At 47.2% G+C, this 16,656-nt stretch overlaps 1 protein-coding gene across 1 annotated transcript in view; it reads left to right on the top strand.

Moving 5' to 3' along the window:
• LOC136587896 (uncharacterized) overlaps window positions 1–16,394 on the top strand; it is a 38,941-nt gene extending 22,547 nt beyond the window's left edge. Inside the window, exons 4-8 of the mRNA XM_066587119.1 lie at window positions 1,181–1,300; window positions 1,750–1,820; window positions 7,868–8,069; window positions 10,028–10,189; window positions 16,075–16,394. Coding sequence (XP_066443216.1) covers window positions 1,181–1,300; window positions 1,750–1,820; window positions 7,868–8,069; window positions 10,028–10,189; window positions 16,075–16,394 — 875 coding nt within the window. The remainder of the gene's footprint in view (window positions 1–1,180; window positions 1,301–1,749; window positions 1,821–7,867; window positions 8,070–10,027; window positions 10,190–16,074) is intronic.
• The last annotated feature ends 262 nt before the right edge of the window (window positions 16,395–16,656 follow it).

Below are 16,656 nucleotides of genomic sequence, written 5' to 3'. Positions count from 1 at the left end.
CTCCCACACATACCCTGTGTGGGAGGAGTCAGGGATCACATAACCACGGGGGCTAAGTAAATGGAGTCTGCAGGTGTGTGTGTGTGTGTCAATGTAGTGGAGCTGTATGTGTGTGTGTCAGGATGAATGTAGTGGAGCTGTGTGTGTGTGTCAGGATGAATGTAGTGGAGCTGTGTGTGTGTGTTGGAGCTGTGGGGTTTTGGATGGATTGAGTGAGTGAGTGGAGCTGTGTGTGTGGGGTCAAAATGGATGTAGTGGAGCTGTGTGTGATGTCTGGGGATCAGGATGATGTAGTAGAGCTGTATGTGTGATGTCTGGGGATTAGCATGGATGTAGCGGAGCTGTGTGTGATGTCTGGGGATCAGGGTGGATGTAGTGGAGTTTGTGTGTGTGTGTGATGTCTGGGGATCAGGATGGATGTAGTGGAGTTGCGTGTGTGCAATGTGTGGGGGTCAGGATGGATGTCTGGTTGGCGCTGCAGTGACAGCATCGGGACCCGAGGAGGAGAGTGGAGGAGCAGTACATGCGGTATGACGAATGCACCATGTACTGCATGTAATCTGTATGTTTAGGTGGTATACGTTATACCAGCTGTACATATAATTACATACAGCACATATCTACCTTACATCAGCATCACTATATACAGCGGAGGGATATCTCCTGTATATACTGATATGGAGCATGCTGGGGTAACCTGGGTACCTCATGTATATAATTATATATGTGTAGATTGTATGTGAGCGTCTGCAGTGTGTGTTGTCGCAAGTAGATGACATGTGAATCACACTAAACGTCATCTACTCACGAGAACACGCTGGACGGGATCCCACACAGCCGCTGGACGGGATCCAGGAGATAAAGGAGGAAAAAAAATGCAGTGATAAGCCACACCCCAAGCCACGCCCCCGACACGCCCTTTGTTAACCATGGACGGTATTTTATTGTGACAAAGGTGGCAACCCTATCTCTACATCACAATATATATCTATCTGTCTTATATCTATCTATGTAATATTTATATATCTATCAAGGGGGAAGGATGTCCGCTCCATTTTTCTAGTGTCCTAAACGGCAGCTGATTGATACTGGACAGCTGGGGGACACGTTCTCAATCTCTTTCCTCCAAGACTCCTCATTTATGTGCCGATAAACCAAACCCGTACCTTCTTCTGCTCAGGACTAGCCATGGTTGCTCTATTCAGTCTCAACGCTCTCAATGCCTTCCAGAAGTATTTTGAGATTTTAAGTCATTGGTGGAGATGTTCTCAAGACAGATGTGAAGTAATGACAAAGCCAAGTAAGTCCTTTAAGCTGAATTTGTGTGACTCCAGTTTCTCGGCTGTAACATAGTATGTAAAGCAGAAAAAAAGACATATATCCATCGAGTTCAGCCTATTAACCCCCTGTGTGCAGATGACCTAATTTGAAGGTTCGCTTTTTATTTTGTATGCTGAGGCTCATACTTGTGTCTTGAATAAGTGGGAGCCGATCATAGTTTTCAGCAGAGAGATGAAGAATGGAGCCTTGTTTAAGACACTGGTGGTGGTCGTGGCTCTCGAATATCCACCAGGGGGATCTTATGAGATGTTGGATTGACATGCTAAAGACGTTACTCCTGGGATAACCCTGTACTCTATATTAGAGGTCTTAACTACATTTTTGTAGTATTTTCTCCCCCTTCCCATAAAATGTGGGTTCTACAAACATTTTGCTTACTTGACAAGTTTCAATATAATTATTTTGTAGTTGCGCAAAGGGCTTTTAGAGGTGGAAGGCCCAACCGATTATCTGTGGCACCAAGCAGCGGCTTCTTCAAGGTAACCTTACTTGAGCAATTTTGGGTTTTACCACCATAGTAAGTGATGGCACATTGCTAAGGCAAGGGTCTCACTGCTGGGACTCCCTTGAACTTTAATGATGGAAGTCTTTCACAGCAGGTGGCTCCGAACATCACTGTGCAGGGAGTTAAAACATGGAATGGAGATGCGTTGCAATTCTCTGTACAGTGAATGACCAGGAGTGGTGTTGCATAGGAGACAAGTCAATGAATACATTATGGAACACCTTCTTTTTCCCCATTATGAAGGTAGATGGGATGGACTGTTATGTAGTTCACTACATCCTGGTACCCATGTTTGAACCTGAGATCCTTCTATACTGTTGTGGCAACTGACCATGATCAGCGGCGCCCCCTCACCTTCCTCAGTGGCTGCTTACTGTTGCCAGCATCCCCATCTGTTGTTCGGCCTACGCCATATCATCCCTCCTGTCGTTCTCCAAACCAGCAGGGGGCACTCATTTAGCCTGCCTCTTAAAAGCCTGCCTAATATCTGACTACTTCCTTGCCTGATCCCTTAGTTACATGCTTCAATATCTTTTGACCTGCCCGGGTTAGCTGTCACTATACTGAGACTACGCCTGAGGAAGGTCTTAAGAGGTTCCCCGCAGTGAAGACCATATGCCTCTAAAATCGGATTAAAGAATGAAGGCCAGTGACTTCTTGAGCAGCCCAATGCCAAATCAGTCCATTAATTATTGCTCCTTACTTCTTGTGTGGTTTTATTTCTTGTCTGGACTCTAAATTCTTAGAAGACTGTTATGAGGTGTACATCCGGTGATAAGGGAATGACTGAGTAAACATTGCACGTTTCTATTTTTCATTTATAATGTTGGACATTGAGGTAGAGGGTGCAAGACCTTCAGCTCGTAGAGTTGTCCTCACATAAGCGGATGTTTTGTCTTCTGCAGCCAATAGGTTTGTTGTTAGTAGGGTCAGAAATGGTCTTCTTGATTTTGGTGAGTGTTTATCTCCCTCATAGGGTGTGGATCTGCTGTACCACTGACTGATTTCCTCCTAGGAGTTTTCTGGTTTTCATTCTTTACCCCTTTTTGAGAAATCTGGTCTTAGTTGCAGAGGGCCCCAGGCTGTGAGCCCAGGAGCAGTCTTCATGTACTGACAGGTCAGAGGCACCACAGCATGTTAACAGTGGGACAGGCAGAGATGGAATTGATATAACAAGCCAAGTTCATGCAAAATGTTGAGACTGGCAAAAAGTCAGGGCAGACAGCAATTAGCTATATAACAGTCAAAGAACAGGCTGAGAACAGGCAGAATGTGAGATAGCTTGACGAACAGGCTCAAGTCAAAACCAGGAACCAAGCAGGAATCAAGAACACCTTGACAGAGCCAACAGAACCTACTGCAGTGGGAAAGGTTGCCTAACATAACCAAAGACAGCAGGATTGGCCTGGGGCAGGAAAGCTGGGTGCATGCTGGCCTTATGTGCACCCTACAGGAGATTCTGGCTGCAATAATAATAATAATAAACTTTATTTGTATAGCGCCAACATATTCCGCAGCGCTTACATAGACAGGGGATACAGAAAGACAAAATACAAACATTACAGAACCACGGTTACATAGTAATCAGCTGATGAAAACAATAGGTGTGCGGGTCCTGCTCCAACGGGCTTACATACTACAAGTAATGGGGTGATACAGAAGGTAAAGGGGCTGGAGATTTGCACGGTATGGCGAGGTGGAGAGTGAGGGGTGATATACACATAGACAATGGTCAGACATTTAGTCGTGTGACGGCAGAAACAGTATGACTGCAAGAGCGGTTTATGATGGCTAGCAGGGATTGCAGTCAGTAGGTCAAGGAGCATGTTATCAGGCGGAGTACAAAGGGGTTTGTTTAGGGAATTCAGTATGCCTCCCTGAAGAGGTGCGTTTTTAGAGCACGCCTGAAGTTCTGCGAGTCCTGGATTGCTCGGGTAGCCTTTGGTAGTGCGTTCCAGAGGACCGGTGCTGCTCTGGAGAAGTCTTGGAGGCGGGAATGAGAAGTTCGAATTAAAGGGGCGCTCAATCTGGTTTCGTTAGCAGAGCGGAGAGCCCGGGCTGGTTGATGGATTGAGATGAGGGAGGCGATATAGGGGGGCGCTGCACTGTGGAGGGCTTTGTGGATGAAGGTGGCGAGTTTAAATTGAATTCTGTATTTAACGGGCAGCCAGTGCAGTGACCGGCACAGGGCAGAGGCATCCGAGTAGCGGCTGGACAGGAAGATGAGCCTGGCTGCCGCATTCAGGATGGATTGGAGGGGGTAGAGTCTGGTGCAGGGGAGGCCGATCAGCAACGAGTTGCAATAATCGAGCCGGGAGGGGATGAGGGCAACAGTAAGCGTTTTTAGCGTGTCCACAGTGAGAAAAGAGCGGATTCTTGCGATGTTCTTGAGGTGCAGCTGACATGTTCGGGCCAGAGATTGGATGTAGGGGGTAAAAGAGAGATCAGAATCGAATATGACTCCAAGGCAGCGGGCATGTTGTCTAGGAGTTATGGTGGCGCCACACACTGAGATGGAGATGTCAGGAGGAGGTCGGTTAGTGGAAGGTGGAAATACCAGCAGGTCAGTTTTAGAGAGGTTTAGTTTTAGGTAGAGAGAGGACATGGTGTTAGAGACAGCGGACAGACAGTTAGTGATGTTTTGGAGTAAAGGTGCAGAGATGTCACGGGAAGAGGTGTATAGCTGGGTGTCATCAGGATAGAAGTGGTATTGGAGGCCAAATCTCCTGATGGTTTGTCCAATAGGGGCTGTGTAGATAGAGAAGAGAAGGGGGCCGAGGACAGAGCCCTGGGGGACCCCAACAAGGGGAAGAGGAGGGAAGGTAGAGCCAGCAAAGGAGACACTGAAAGAGCGGTCAGATAGGTAGGAAGAGAACCAGGAGAGAGCAGTGTCCTTTAGGCAAATGGAGCGTAGCATACTGAGGAGAAGTTTATGGTCAACAGTGTCAAATGCTGCGGAGAGGTCGAGGAGGATCAGTAGGGAGTAATCGCCCCTCGATTTGGCTGTCAGTAGGTCATTGGATACCCTTGTAAGGGCAGTTTCTGTCGAGTGTTGAGGTTGAAAGCCAGACTGTAGGGGGTCTAGGAGAGAGTGCTCTGAAAGGTAGCTTACAAGGCGGGAGTAAACCAGCCGTTCTAGTAGTTTGGAGATGAAGGGGAGGTTTGAGATGGGTCGGTAGTTGGCAGCATCAGTCGCGTCCAGAGTCGGCTTCTTTAGCAGTGGGGATATGATGGCGTGTTTGAAAGAAGAGGGAAAGATGCCAGATGCCAGAGAGAGGTTGAATATAGTGGTGAGATGGGAGATGACCACTGGGGAGAAGGAACGGAGGAGGTGTGAGGGGAGGGGGTCGCTAGTGCAGGTGGTGGGGCGAGCAGAGAAGAGCAATTTGGAGACTTCTTCCTCTGTCGCTGGTCTGAGTACAGACAGTGAGCAGGAGCTAGATGCAGTGCTGACAAGACTAGGGTCAGGGCTAGTCTGGGATTGGGAAGTTATTTCCTGACGGATGTCATCAATTTTCTTTTTGAAGTAAGCAGCCAGCTCTTTGGCACTGAGATCCGTCACCGGGGGCTGTGGTTTAGGGCTGAGAAGGGAGTGAAAAGTATCAAAGAGCCGTTTAGGGTTGTGCGATAGTGAGGAGACTAGAGAGGTGAAATAGACTTGTTTGGCATGGTGGAGGGCGAGGTTGTAGGTTCTGAGCATGAATTTGTAGTGGAGGAAGTCTGCGGACGTTTGCGATTTCCTCCACAGCCGTTCAGCACTTCTAGAGTACCGCCGGATGAAGCGCGTTTGAGGCGTGAGCCAGGGTTGCCGCATTCTACATCGAATGGCTCGGGTCCTGGGGGGCGCCGCTTCATCCAGGGCATGTTTGAGAGCGGTGTTGTAGTGAGCGGCAGCCAGGTTGGGGCAGGTGAGGAGAGAGATGGGGGACAGAGAGAACTGTAGGGATTCAGCAAAGTTCTGGGTGTGAATGCCCTTAAGGTTCCTGTAGGTACTGTAGGTAGGTGGGTCTGGAGAGATGTTAGGGAGCGTGACAGAGAAAGAGAGGAGGTTATGATCCGAGAGCGGGAGAGGGGAGTTAGTGAAGTTGGCAGCAGAGCCGGAGGAAGACCAGATCCAGGGTGTTTCCATCCCTGTGAGTGGGAGCGGCTGTGAGTTGAGAGAGACCAAGGGAGGAGGTGAGCGAAAGAAGCTTAGAGGCAGATGGGGAGATGGAGGTCGTTGGTGGGGATGTTAAAATCACCTAAGATGAGGGTTGAAATTTCACAGGATAGGAAGTGGGGGAGCCAGGCGGCAAAGTGGTCCAAAAACAGGCGAGCAGCACCTGGGGGGCGATAGATAACTGCTACTCGCATGGACAGCGGGCGGAAAAGCCGTAGCGTATGTACCTCAAATGATGGAAAAGTGAGTGAGGGTACAGGGGGGATGACCTGGTAGGTGCATTTCTGGGAGAGAAGAGCACCTACTCCTCCGCCACGCCTGTCATCTGGTCTCGGGGTATGGGAGAACTGCAGGCCATTGTAGGACAGTGCAGCAGGGGAGGCAGTGTCAGACTGCTGTATCCACGTTTCTGTGAGAGCTAGCAAGTTTAGAGATTTAGCAGTAAAAAAGTCGTGGATAGTGGGGAGTTTATTACATGCTGACTGGCAGTTGCAGAGGGCACATTTAAAGGAGTCGGGAGAGGGTATGCATGGGCTAGCAGTTGGGCTTGGAGAAGGACACTGTTGCATGAGCCGCACACGCCATCGGCTGCAATTGGCAGAAGGAGGAGATGAGGGGAACTGATGGCTGCAGCTATGACCGTTACCTATATAGCTTTTGTCTTAGTTCTCTAACTGTCAGGGTTTAAACCTGCGACCTCCTGCACTCCAAGTGGCAGTCCAATCCTATTCAGCTATTCAGCATGCAGGATAGCTCCCTCTGATTCCTAGTCCTGTGTCCTTGTCTCCTGTTCCTGGTTCCATGTTTCCTTCTCTAAGTCCACCCCGTGTCTTGTTCCTTCCCCAATGAGCCTTCCATATAAACCTGGCCCTGTTCTATTCTTCCTTGTGTGTTTCTTGTGCCTTGTTCCTCTAACCAAGATATTCTCCCTCATACCTGCTCTTCTACAACTGATTGTCCATCTTGTCTACCAGACCCCGGCAATTCCTCTCGACTACGTTACTGCTTAAACCCTCTGTGCTTCACCATCATTCCATGTACCAGACCCCGGCTTTCTCCTTGACCATGTTTCCTGCCAGCAGCGGCTACAACAAGTGACTCCAGTCCTGCAATAGATCGTGACACTAACTCTGGATGGCCAAACCTGCGTTCCTAAAACGTTATGATCTTAATGAAAATTGCACAGGTTAAAAAGTTGTAACCGCAATTGTACCAAAAGTGTGCCTTTTCTTTCCAAAAACATAAATGGGTGAAAATATGTGTGTGGTTAAGTTGTAACGGGTAGGCCGATTTTTCAAAGGCAAACGCTAGAAGTAGCCCAAATTAGGTCACAGATGCCCGGCTTATTGCCTCTGCAATTTATTTTGTGTATTTACACAATTATTAATAAATGTATTAACTAAAAGAAGTGAGAAAGGCAGAAATTTCAGGAGTAAATCCATTCTGGTGGGTTTTCTTCTGTTACAGTCCTTTCAATGGACTTCCTTGAATGTAGGTTAGGTCACCCATCGATGGACTGGCTTACAAAACATGCCCAGGGTTTTAAATAACAAAGAGCCCCAATGGTCCATCAGAAGACAATACCATTTAGAGGTGACTTTAGAGCCAACATCTTACCACGAGGGTCTATTTTGTATGCAGTAATTCACAAATAATCCATTAGGACTTCTAAATAACATGTACTGTGTGTAATTATAAATGTATTTGCCCATGTTCTGGAAGTTAATCTCAGAATCCTCCCCTCTGATGGGCCCACAGAACCCCAGTCCACCACTTGTGCCACCTATGTACTTCCCATCCATTGTCAGGCTGGCTAATGGTTCGCACTGCTGAGTAGACCCATTTTTCTTTCCCCCCTCTAGATGCAGAGCTTTGCTTCCAGTCCCCGCTCTCCACCACACCTCATCAGTACAGTGAAAAACAAGAGCTTAAGATCTTGGTACCGTTCAGCAGTATATGCTCAAAGCTTCCCAGCAAGGCGGGAGGACTACATGACTGACCTCAGGATCCTGGAGACCTTCCTTCAGTGTGAAGAAGAGAGGGAGAGATATGCTCAGCTTTGTGGTATAAGGGTTTTAAGTGTTATCACTCTACTTGTTGCCATTGAATGGGAAGCTTCATTTTATTCCTTCAAAAGAAAGAGGAAGTCAAATACTAAATTCAATTTAAACTCGCTACCTTCATCCACAAAGCCCTCCACAGCGCAGCGCCCCCCTATATTGTATCCCATATCCACAAAGCCCCCAACAGCGCAGCGCCACCCTATATTGTATCCCATATCCACAAAGCCCCCCACAGCGCAGCGCCCCCCTATATTGTATCCCATATCCACAAAGCCCCCAACAGCGCAGCGCCACCCTATATTGTATCCCATATCCACAAAGCCCCCCACAGCGCAGCGCCACCCTATATTGTATCCCATATCCACAAAGCCCTCCACAGCGCAGCGCCACCCTATATTGTATCCTATATCCACAAAGCCCTCCACAGCGTGGCGCCACCCTATATTGTATCCCATATCCACAAAGCCCTCCACAGCGCAGCGCCCCCCTATATTGTATCCCATATCCACAAAGCCCTCCACAGCGCAGCGCCCCCCTATATTGTATCCCATATCCACTAAGCCCTCCACAGCGTGGCGCCACCCTATATTGTATCCCATATCCACTAAGCCCTCCACAGCGTGGCGCCACCCTATATTGTATCCCATATCCACAAAGCCATCCACAGCGCAGCGCCCCCCTATATTGTATCCCATATCCACAAAGCCCTCCACAGCGTGGCGCCACCCTATATTGTATCCCATATCCACTAAGCCCTCCACAGCGTGGCGCCACCCTATATTGTATCCCATATCCACAAAGCCCTACACAGCGCAGCGCCGCCCTATATTGTATCCCATATCCACAAAGCCCTCCACAGCGCGGCGCCCCCCTATATTGTATCCCATATCCACAAAGCCCTCCACAGCGTGGCGCCACCCTATATTGTATCCCATATCCACAAAGCCCTACACAGCGCAGCGCTGCCCTATATTGTATCCCATATCCACAAAGCCCTCCACAGCGCAGCGCCCCCCTATATTGTATCCCATATCCACTAAGCCCTCCACACCGTGGCGCCACCCTATATTGCCTCCCTCATCTCAATCCATCACCCAGCCCGGGCTCTCCGCTCTACTAACAAAACCAGACTGAGCGCCCCTTTAATTCAAACTTCTCATTCAGAGGAGGAGTTCAGCTATGTTTTGCATGGAGTCATGCTGTCAGGTAGTACTGTCATCACGATAGTTCTGCCTTTGGCGAGGTTTTGGGGGAACAATAGGGCACTAGTCCTAGTTTTGTGAGGCCACATAGGGGACATAGGGAGCCCCCTCCCTATGACCTGCCATATAAATGTGACAGTCAACACTGACCACAGCATCTAAATAGTTAAATAGCTTGGATCGGAGTATACTCTAATACCCAATATCCACTGTACATTTATGGCGGAGGTTGGAAAGTGGATAAAGGCAAGCTTGAGATAACTAAGCACTTGAACTCCGATATCTCTGTTAGTCCCACTGAAGCAAACGGAGTGGGGGTGCACATAGCGTCCTCTACGGTTCACACTTCAGAATCTGTCAGGCCTGCATTCTTAAGTACCTCTACATGGGACATTGGGCATATAAGCACTCGTCAGTCATCACACAGATTACCACCCGACTATCACTATGGAGGCGGAGCTCGCTGTAGACCGTTTTGGACACCCACCTCCATTCACAGTAAACCAGAGTCACTTACAGATTTTGCGGCTCCTGGATTTCGCACCACGAGTAGTTTGCAGGTTAGCGGTTTCTTGCTCAGTGCTCTATTAGTGGCCGCATGTAGACAGAACAATTATCTCCAGAATTCACTATATGCAGCAAGAATTCGGGTGATAATTGCCCCGTGTAAAGGTACCTTGCGGTCTGACCGCTGGGACCCCCCACTGATCAGCAAGCTGTCCCCTCTAAAGCCCTTGTGTCTGTAATTTCTCTCCAGGAAAGCTGGCCTCTGCTTCAAAGTTCTGGGATTACAGACGTCCCATGAACTATTACAGCCGTGCTCTGATGGGGTACCAGTACCAAGTGGCGTGCATGCCCCAGGCTCCATTTACCCACAGGCGACAGCCTCCGGTAGAAGGAAGGAGCAGTAGACGACTAGGTAGGCGCTTACTCTAATCTTTCTCCAACTCTCGTTCATCTGCTCTGGCTGCCATTGTGGTGGTGACCTACTGGGATGGATTGGTCACCAATAATACCAGCCACAATATTTGTAAGTGACCTGCTTGTTTCTGTAAATGTACCTTCATTCTCTCCATGCTCCCCTATCCGCGCCCACTACATACACGGAGTGTGTCAGCCATCTTTGATAGCCGACATCAGCCGCAATCAGCATTCATTCTGATCGAGACTGATAATCACTTTAATGCCACTCTCAATTCTAACAGTGGCATTTAAATACCCCGATCAAAATTCAAGTTCTTGAGCGGCCCCCCACAGAGTGATCTGCAGGTCCCGTTCACTTGTCATGACAGCCTGGGGCCTTCTGAAAGCCCCTGGAGCTGCTGTGAATGACTTCCTATAAAGATGTGCTTGTAGTGTGTATTCATAGACTGCCTGTCACAACGCAATGCAGTACTATGGTATTGCATTATACTTATGGGGACTTAAACAAATGTAACAAAAAAGTTTGATTAAATATAAAAAAAAAGTTGACCCCCCCCACCTTTTCCCAGTCATCTCATAAAAAAAAAAAAAAAATAAGGAACAAAAAAGTTTGGCATCACTGCATCCGCAAAAGTCCAGATCATTAAAATATCACAATATTTATCCTGCAAGGTGAACGCAGTTAGAAAAAAATATATACGTAATGCCAGAATTGCATTGTACAACTAAGTAAGCTCTAGGCTGGACCTGGGAGAGTCTATTGATCTCGTATATCTGGACTTCTCTAAAGCCTTTGACACCGTGCCACATAATAGGCTGATATATAAAATGAGAAGCTCGGATTGGGTGAAAACGTGTGTAAGTGGGTAAAAAATTGGCTCAATGATAGAAAGCGGAGGGTGGTAATAAATGGTTCGTACTCTGATTGGGCCACCATCTCTAGCGGGGGGCCACGGGGTTCAGTATTAGGCCCCATTCTGTTCAATATATTTATCAACGACCTGATAGAGGGTCTGCACAGCAAAATATCAATATTTGCAGATGACACAAAATTATACAAAATAATTAAAGGGGTTGTCTCGCGAAATCAAGTGGGGTTATACACTTCTGTATGGCCATATTAATGCACTTTGTAATATACATCGTGCATTAAATATGAGCCATACAGAAGTTATTCACTTACCTGCTCCGTTGCTAGCGTCCCCGTCGCCATGGTTCCGTCTAATTTCGGTGTCTTCTTGCTTTTTTAGACGCGCTTGCGCAGATCCGTCTTCTCCCTTCGGCTCCGCTCGGCAGCATCTGCGTTTTGGCTCCGCCCCCTTGTACGCGTCATCGCGTAGCTCCGCCCCATGACGTGTGCCGGTTCCAGCCTCCTGATTGGCTAGAATCGGCACGTGACGGGGGCGGAGCTACGCAATGACGAGTACAAGGGGGCGGAGCCAAAACGCAGATGCTGCCGAGCGGAGCCGAAGGGAGAAGACGGATCTGCGCAAGCGCGTCTAAAAAAGCAAGAAGACACCGAAATTAGACGGAACCATGGCGACAGGGACGCTAGCAACGGAGCAGGTAAGTGAATAACTTCTGTATGGCTCATATTTAATGCACGATGTATATTACAAAGTGCATTAATATGGCCATACAGAAGTGTATAACCCCACTTGGTTTCGCGAGACAACCCTTTTAATGCAATGGAGGACAAGGTACGGCTACAAACAAGTTCAATGTTGAAAAATGTAAGACTATGCACATGGGCAGGAGAAACAGATGTCACTAATATACACTAAAGGGGGTACTGCTAGGGAAAAGTGATATGGAAAAAGACCTGGGGGGTACTAGTGGATAGTAGATTTAACTGGAGCAATCAATGCCAGTCAGCTGCTGCAAAAGCTAATAGAGTCTAGGGGTGCATTTAAAGAGGTATAAGAGTGAATTTAGGCCTCTGTTGAAAGTGTCAAAAGTTGTTTGTACTCCCAAATTCTTCTATGGCTTTGTGACTTGAATTGACTTTTAATATAGTGACTTTCAAGTCATAGAAGCATTTGGGAGTACAAACTTATAACAACTTTTGCACTTTCAGCAGAGGCCTAAATTCACGTGTGGCTGGGAAGTATGAGAAATCTATAGCACAGATAACACTTTGGCCCGGTGACCCCCTAACACTAATTCAAAGACCATAAAACTCTTTATCAGTGAACTATTCAAGTATTTATTTATTTCTCTACTCATCCTGTTCTGGTAAAAAATATATATATTTTTTTTATGTGCAAAGTCTCTGGCTTGTGATAAGTACGTGTGTATATATTTTTCTTTGCAGATCTGGATCATCATTCATCGGCATTAAGAACACGTGGAGTCACAGACAGGATATCCTCCCGATGCTGATGTCACATATCGCACTGCTCTCTATATAAATATTCTTACTGCCTGCAGGTGGAGCACTCCTCTGACTCATCTTCTCCTTTTGTAATGAAGTCTGACACATCCGATCGGATGTGGAATCCTGAGTGCAATACCGACAAACCAAAGTCCGAAGCAAGCCACGGACGAGGAGACTGGCGCATGCAGGAGCGCCAAAGGCAGCCACTTTGATGGGAAGGGGGGCTGGGAGTGTCTCTTCACCTGCCTCAAAGGGTCTACATACCCTTACAGTGTTGTAGCTATAGGGATCACGATTGCAACCGGGCCCCCAAGCCACAGTGACATGCTGCCATCCCGGGGCCTAGGACTTCTGTGCAGCAGAAAATAGCATCACTGCTTGAGCTGCTGCTGATATATATATACTAGCTGATATCCCTGTCTTCGCCCGAGTTAATTTGGTACTGGTGTTTATCTGGTGTTCATACAGAAAATCTTATGAAGTCGTGGTTACTTTAGAGATACTGGAAAAACATATGTTCACCATTTTGCATAGTTCTCTGCGTTACCCAGGAAACACCATGTGGAGGTAACCATGCGATGTTTCCTTCATATAAAATGACATCAGGAAGTGAGAGAATTAGATTCCATACGTAAAATTTGGACGCTAATAGTTTTGCGCATAGAATTGAATAATCGAGTTGGGACCCATTAACTTTTCCTATTTATGGCATAATCAATGCCCGTGCCAAATTTCAAGTTTCTATGACATCAGGAAGTGAGAGAATTAGATTTCATACGTAAAATGTGGACGCTAATTCTTTTACGCTTAGAATTGAACCTATCGAGGTGGGACCCATTAACTTTTCCTATTTATGACATAATCAATGCCCGTTCCAAATTTCACATTTCTATGACACCGGAAAGTGAGAAAATTACATTCAGTACGTAAAATTTGGATGCTAATTCTTTTGCGCATAGAATTGAATAATGGAGTTGGGACCCATTAGCTTTTCCTATTTATGACATAATCAATGCTCGTGCCAAATTTCACATTTCTATGACACCGGAAAGTGAGAAAAATACATTCCGTACATAAAATTTGGATGCTAATTCTTTTGCGCATAGAATTGAATAATGGAGTTGGGACCCATTAGCTTTTCCTATTTATGACATAATCAATGCTCGTGCCAAATTTCACGTTTCTATGACACTGGAAAGTGAGAAAATTGCATTCCGTATGTAAAATTTGGACGCTAATTCTTTTGCGCATAGAATTGAGTAATCGAGTTGGGACCCATTAGTTTTTCCTATTTATGACATATTCAATGTGCGTGCCAAATTTTAAGTTTCTATGACACCGGAAAGTGAGAAAATTACATTCCGCACGTAAAATTTGGACTCTAATTCTTTTGCGCATAGAATTGAATAATCGAGTTGGGACCCATTAGCTTTTCCTATTTATGACATAATCAATGCTTGTGCCAAATTTCACGTTTCTATGACATTGGGAAGTGGGAGATTTAGATTATGTACATTAAATTTCGACGCTAATTCTTTTGCGCTAGAATTAAATAATCGAGTTGGGACCCAATTACTTTTCCTATTTTGGAGATAATCTATGCTTGTGCCAAAATTCATGTTTCTACGACATCGGGAAGTTGGAGAACTTTTGGCGAGTCAGTCAGTCAGTGAGTCAGTCAGTCAGTGAGTCAGTGAGGGCTTTCGTCTTTATACACACACACACACACACACATCTATCTGGACTCCTCCCTCTCCTACTTTTTAACAACTTGACAAACCCTTTATGGGAGGTAGATTACTGGTGTGAGAAACACTGATGGGGGCAACAGCCACATTTCTAGTGGCCTAAGGCAGGGAAAGGGTAAATAGGCAGAACTCTAGTGGTCTGGAGCAAAGAAAGGGTTAATGGGCACATCTCTAGGACAGTGAGGGGTTAATAGGGTATATCTTCAGTGGTGTAGAACAAGTAAATCCTAGCTGTACCATAGGCTGATGCCAAAATTGCCCCTCCAGCTATACCGCTATGCTAAAGGAGAAAACTACAACTCCCAGCATGTCCAGGTGGCCACTCTTATGTGATGTCAGAGAGCAATACAGGGAGGAGGTATAAGAGCAGAGAACTATAACTCCCAGCATGTCCAGCAGAAGATATTACAGGGAAGGGGAAGATTAGACTATAACATCCAGGACTTCCAGACTAAAGCTATGGGAAGTCAGAGGATATTGGAGGAAATGAGAGTACTACAATTCCCAGCATGTCCCCAGCTCTCACCTTGCAGTCATAATTCTTCCAGTGTCTTCTATGGGCGCCTATTTCATGTAGTGGGACATCAGAGGGGTGGCGGGGGGTTCCCACCTGGCTGGTGTTTATTTTTTTACCATCCATATTAATGGCCGGTAAAAAACTAATTATGACCTGCGAGCCGACCGGCCACTAACTCCACAGCAATGTACTCACTCTGTCCGCAGCTCAGGTCGGCTGGCCGCCGCGCTGTCATCAGTCCATGAATCGGGGTCGTTAGGGGGAACACTATTAAAACTATGGCCACAATTACTACCGAAGCCACTATGGGGGTCACTATAACTACTAGGGGTTATTATGGGGGACACTATTAATACTTGGGGGGCCTCTATCACTACTGGGAACACTATGAGCGTCACTATTATTACTGGGGCCCCTAAGGGGGGCACTATTACTACTGGGGCCACTATAGGGCTCAGCCAATTCATTAATTCCGCCTACCCAACATGATGGCTGTGATTGGTTCTTCGAGCACTGCGGCTCAGCCAATCAATGCAGCGCTCAAAGAACCAATCACAGCCATCACTTCATGGAGACGGGATTTATGAATCCCTTAAACAGGAAGGAATCCTGTGTAGGATGCCGAGGACTACAGGAACTGCACCAGGGCTCTGGAGAGCAGCGGGAAGGACCTGGACCGAACCTTGTAGGTAAGTAAAATAAGCCCTAGTGCCTCTTTGGGGGCAAACGTTAATATATCCCTGCTGTCTTATTTTCGGGGGAAACACAGTAAGTAATAAAGCAGATAGTAATAGTCAGCAAAGAGACAATAGCAACATGAAATAAGAGATCAATAGATTACTTAGCTTTTGGTTAGTTTTTAACCCATTAAAGGCCAAGTGCTATAGATATGTGACGCGGTATTATCCTGGTTTTCCTAGCTTACTCTTTTTCTGCTGTTATACCGCGGCGCTATATGCTGGCTAAAGCCAGTACTGCATGAGGTGACACGTTGGATAGGCTCCGACAGCAGAGAGGCTGGCAATATACAGTAAGAGAACCCTAACGGGTGTCTTCCAACATTGGAGCTTTACAGCCTTAAATCATAATGTCTACAGAGGCCAGACAGTGGATTGGAAAGGGTTAAAGCTTCTGCAATGTAACAAGAGTAGGTTGGGTTCTCAGCTGTCATAGACGGCCGACCCCCCGGTGGAGTATACAGAAGCTGTTTCTAATTGCTTTTGTCCTCTCATTTACAGGATACATAGCACTCGGTGAGCGCTGTGTAGAGAGTGCGGGTAACAGCAGTGCTGTTTCTTGCACAGGACCGGGCGATCACGTGATTCCTGGCGAGCTGCAGGGTCTTAGTGTTAGGACCGGCAGCTCTCGGGGTCTCCGCGTACGCACCACCGACCCTATCACCCGAGCTGATCGGGTGTGGCGCAGGGGAGCTCCAGTCTTGGTGACCTCCCCGGGCCGTCGGGGTCCCGGACACGTGCTCCTGGGCTCAGGGAGCAGCGCCTGGCTGGTCAGTTGCTGGAGATGCGGCGATGCAGTCCACGTTGCCATGACATCCTGACTAGCAGCATCTGCACTAGCTGCTGGATGTCTGGGATCTGCACTCGCTGCCTTTTGCCTGGGTCTGGCTGCTGGCAGGCTCCCCACCCCAATCAGCTGCTGGGGCAGGAGTACTGACAGCATTTAAACATGCCTGTTTCTCTCCAGCATTGCCAGTGTATGTTTGTCTCCAGGCTACACCCGGGTTATTCTTATCTGGTTTCCCGTTGTGACCCTATCTTTTTGGACCTGACTTTGACCTCGCCTGATCCCTGGTACCGTGT

Source organism: Eleutherodactylus coqui, chromosome 1 (genome assembly GCF_035609145.1).
Source record: "Eleutherodactylus coqui strain aEleCoq1 chromosome 1, aEleCoq1.hap1, whole genome shotgun sequence".
NCBI classification, from domain to species: Eukaryota; Metazoa; Chordata; class Amphibia; order Anura; family Eleutherodactylidae; genus Eleutherodactylus; species Eleutherodactylus coqui.
The sequence above is the reverse complement of the archived record's forward strand: the minus strand, read 5'-3'. Positions and strand labels throughout refer to the sequence as shown.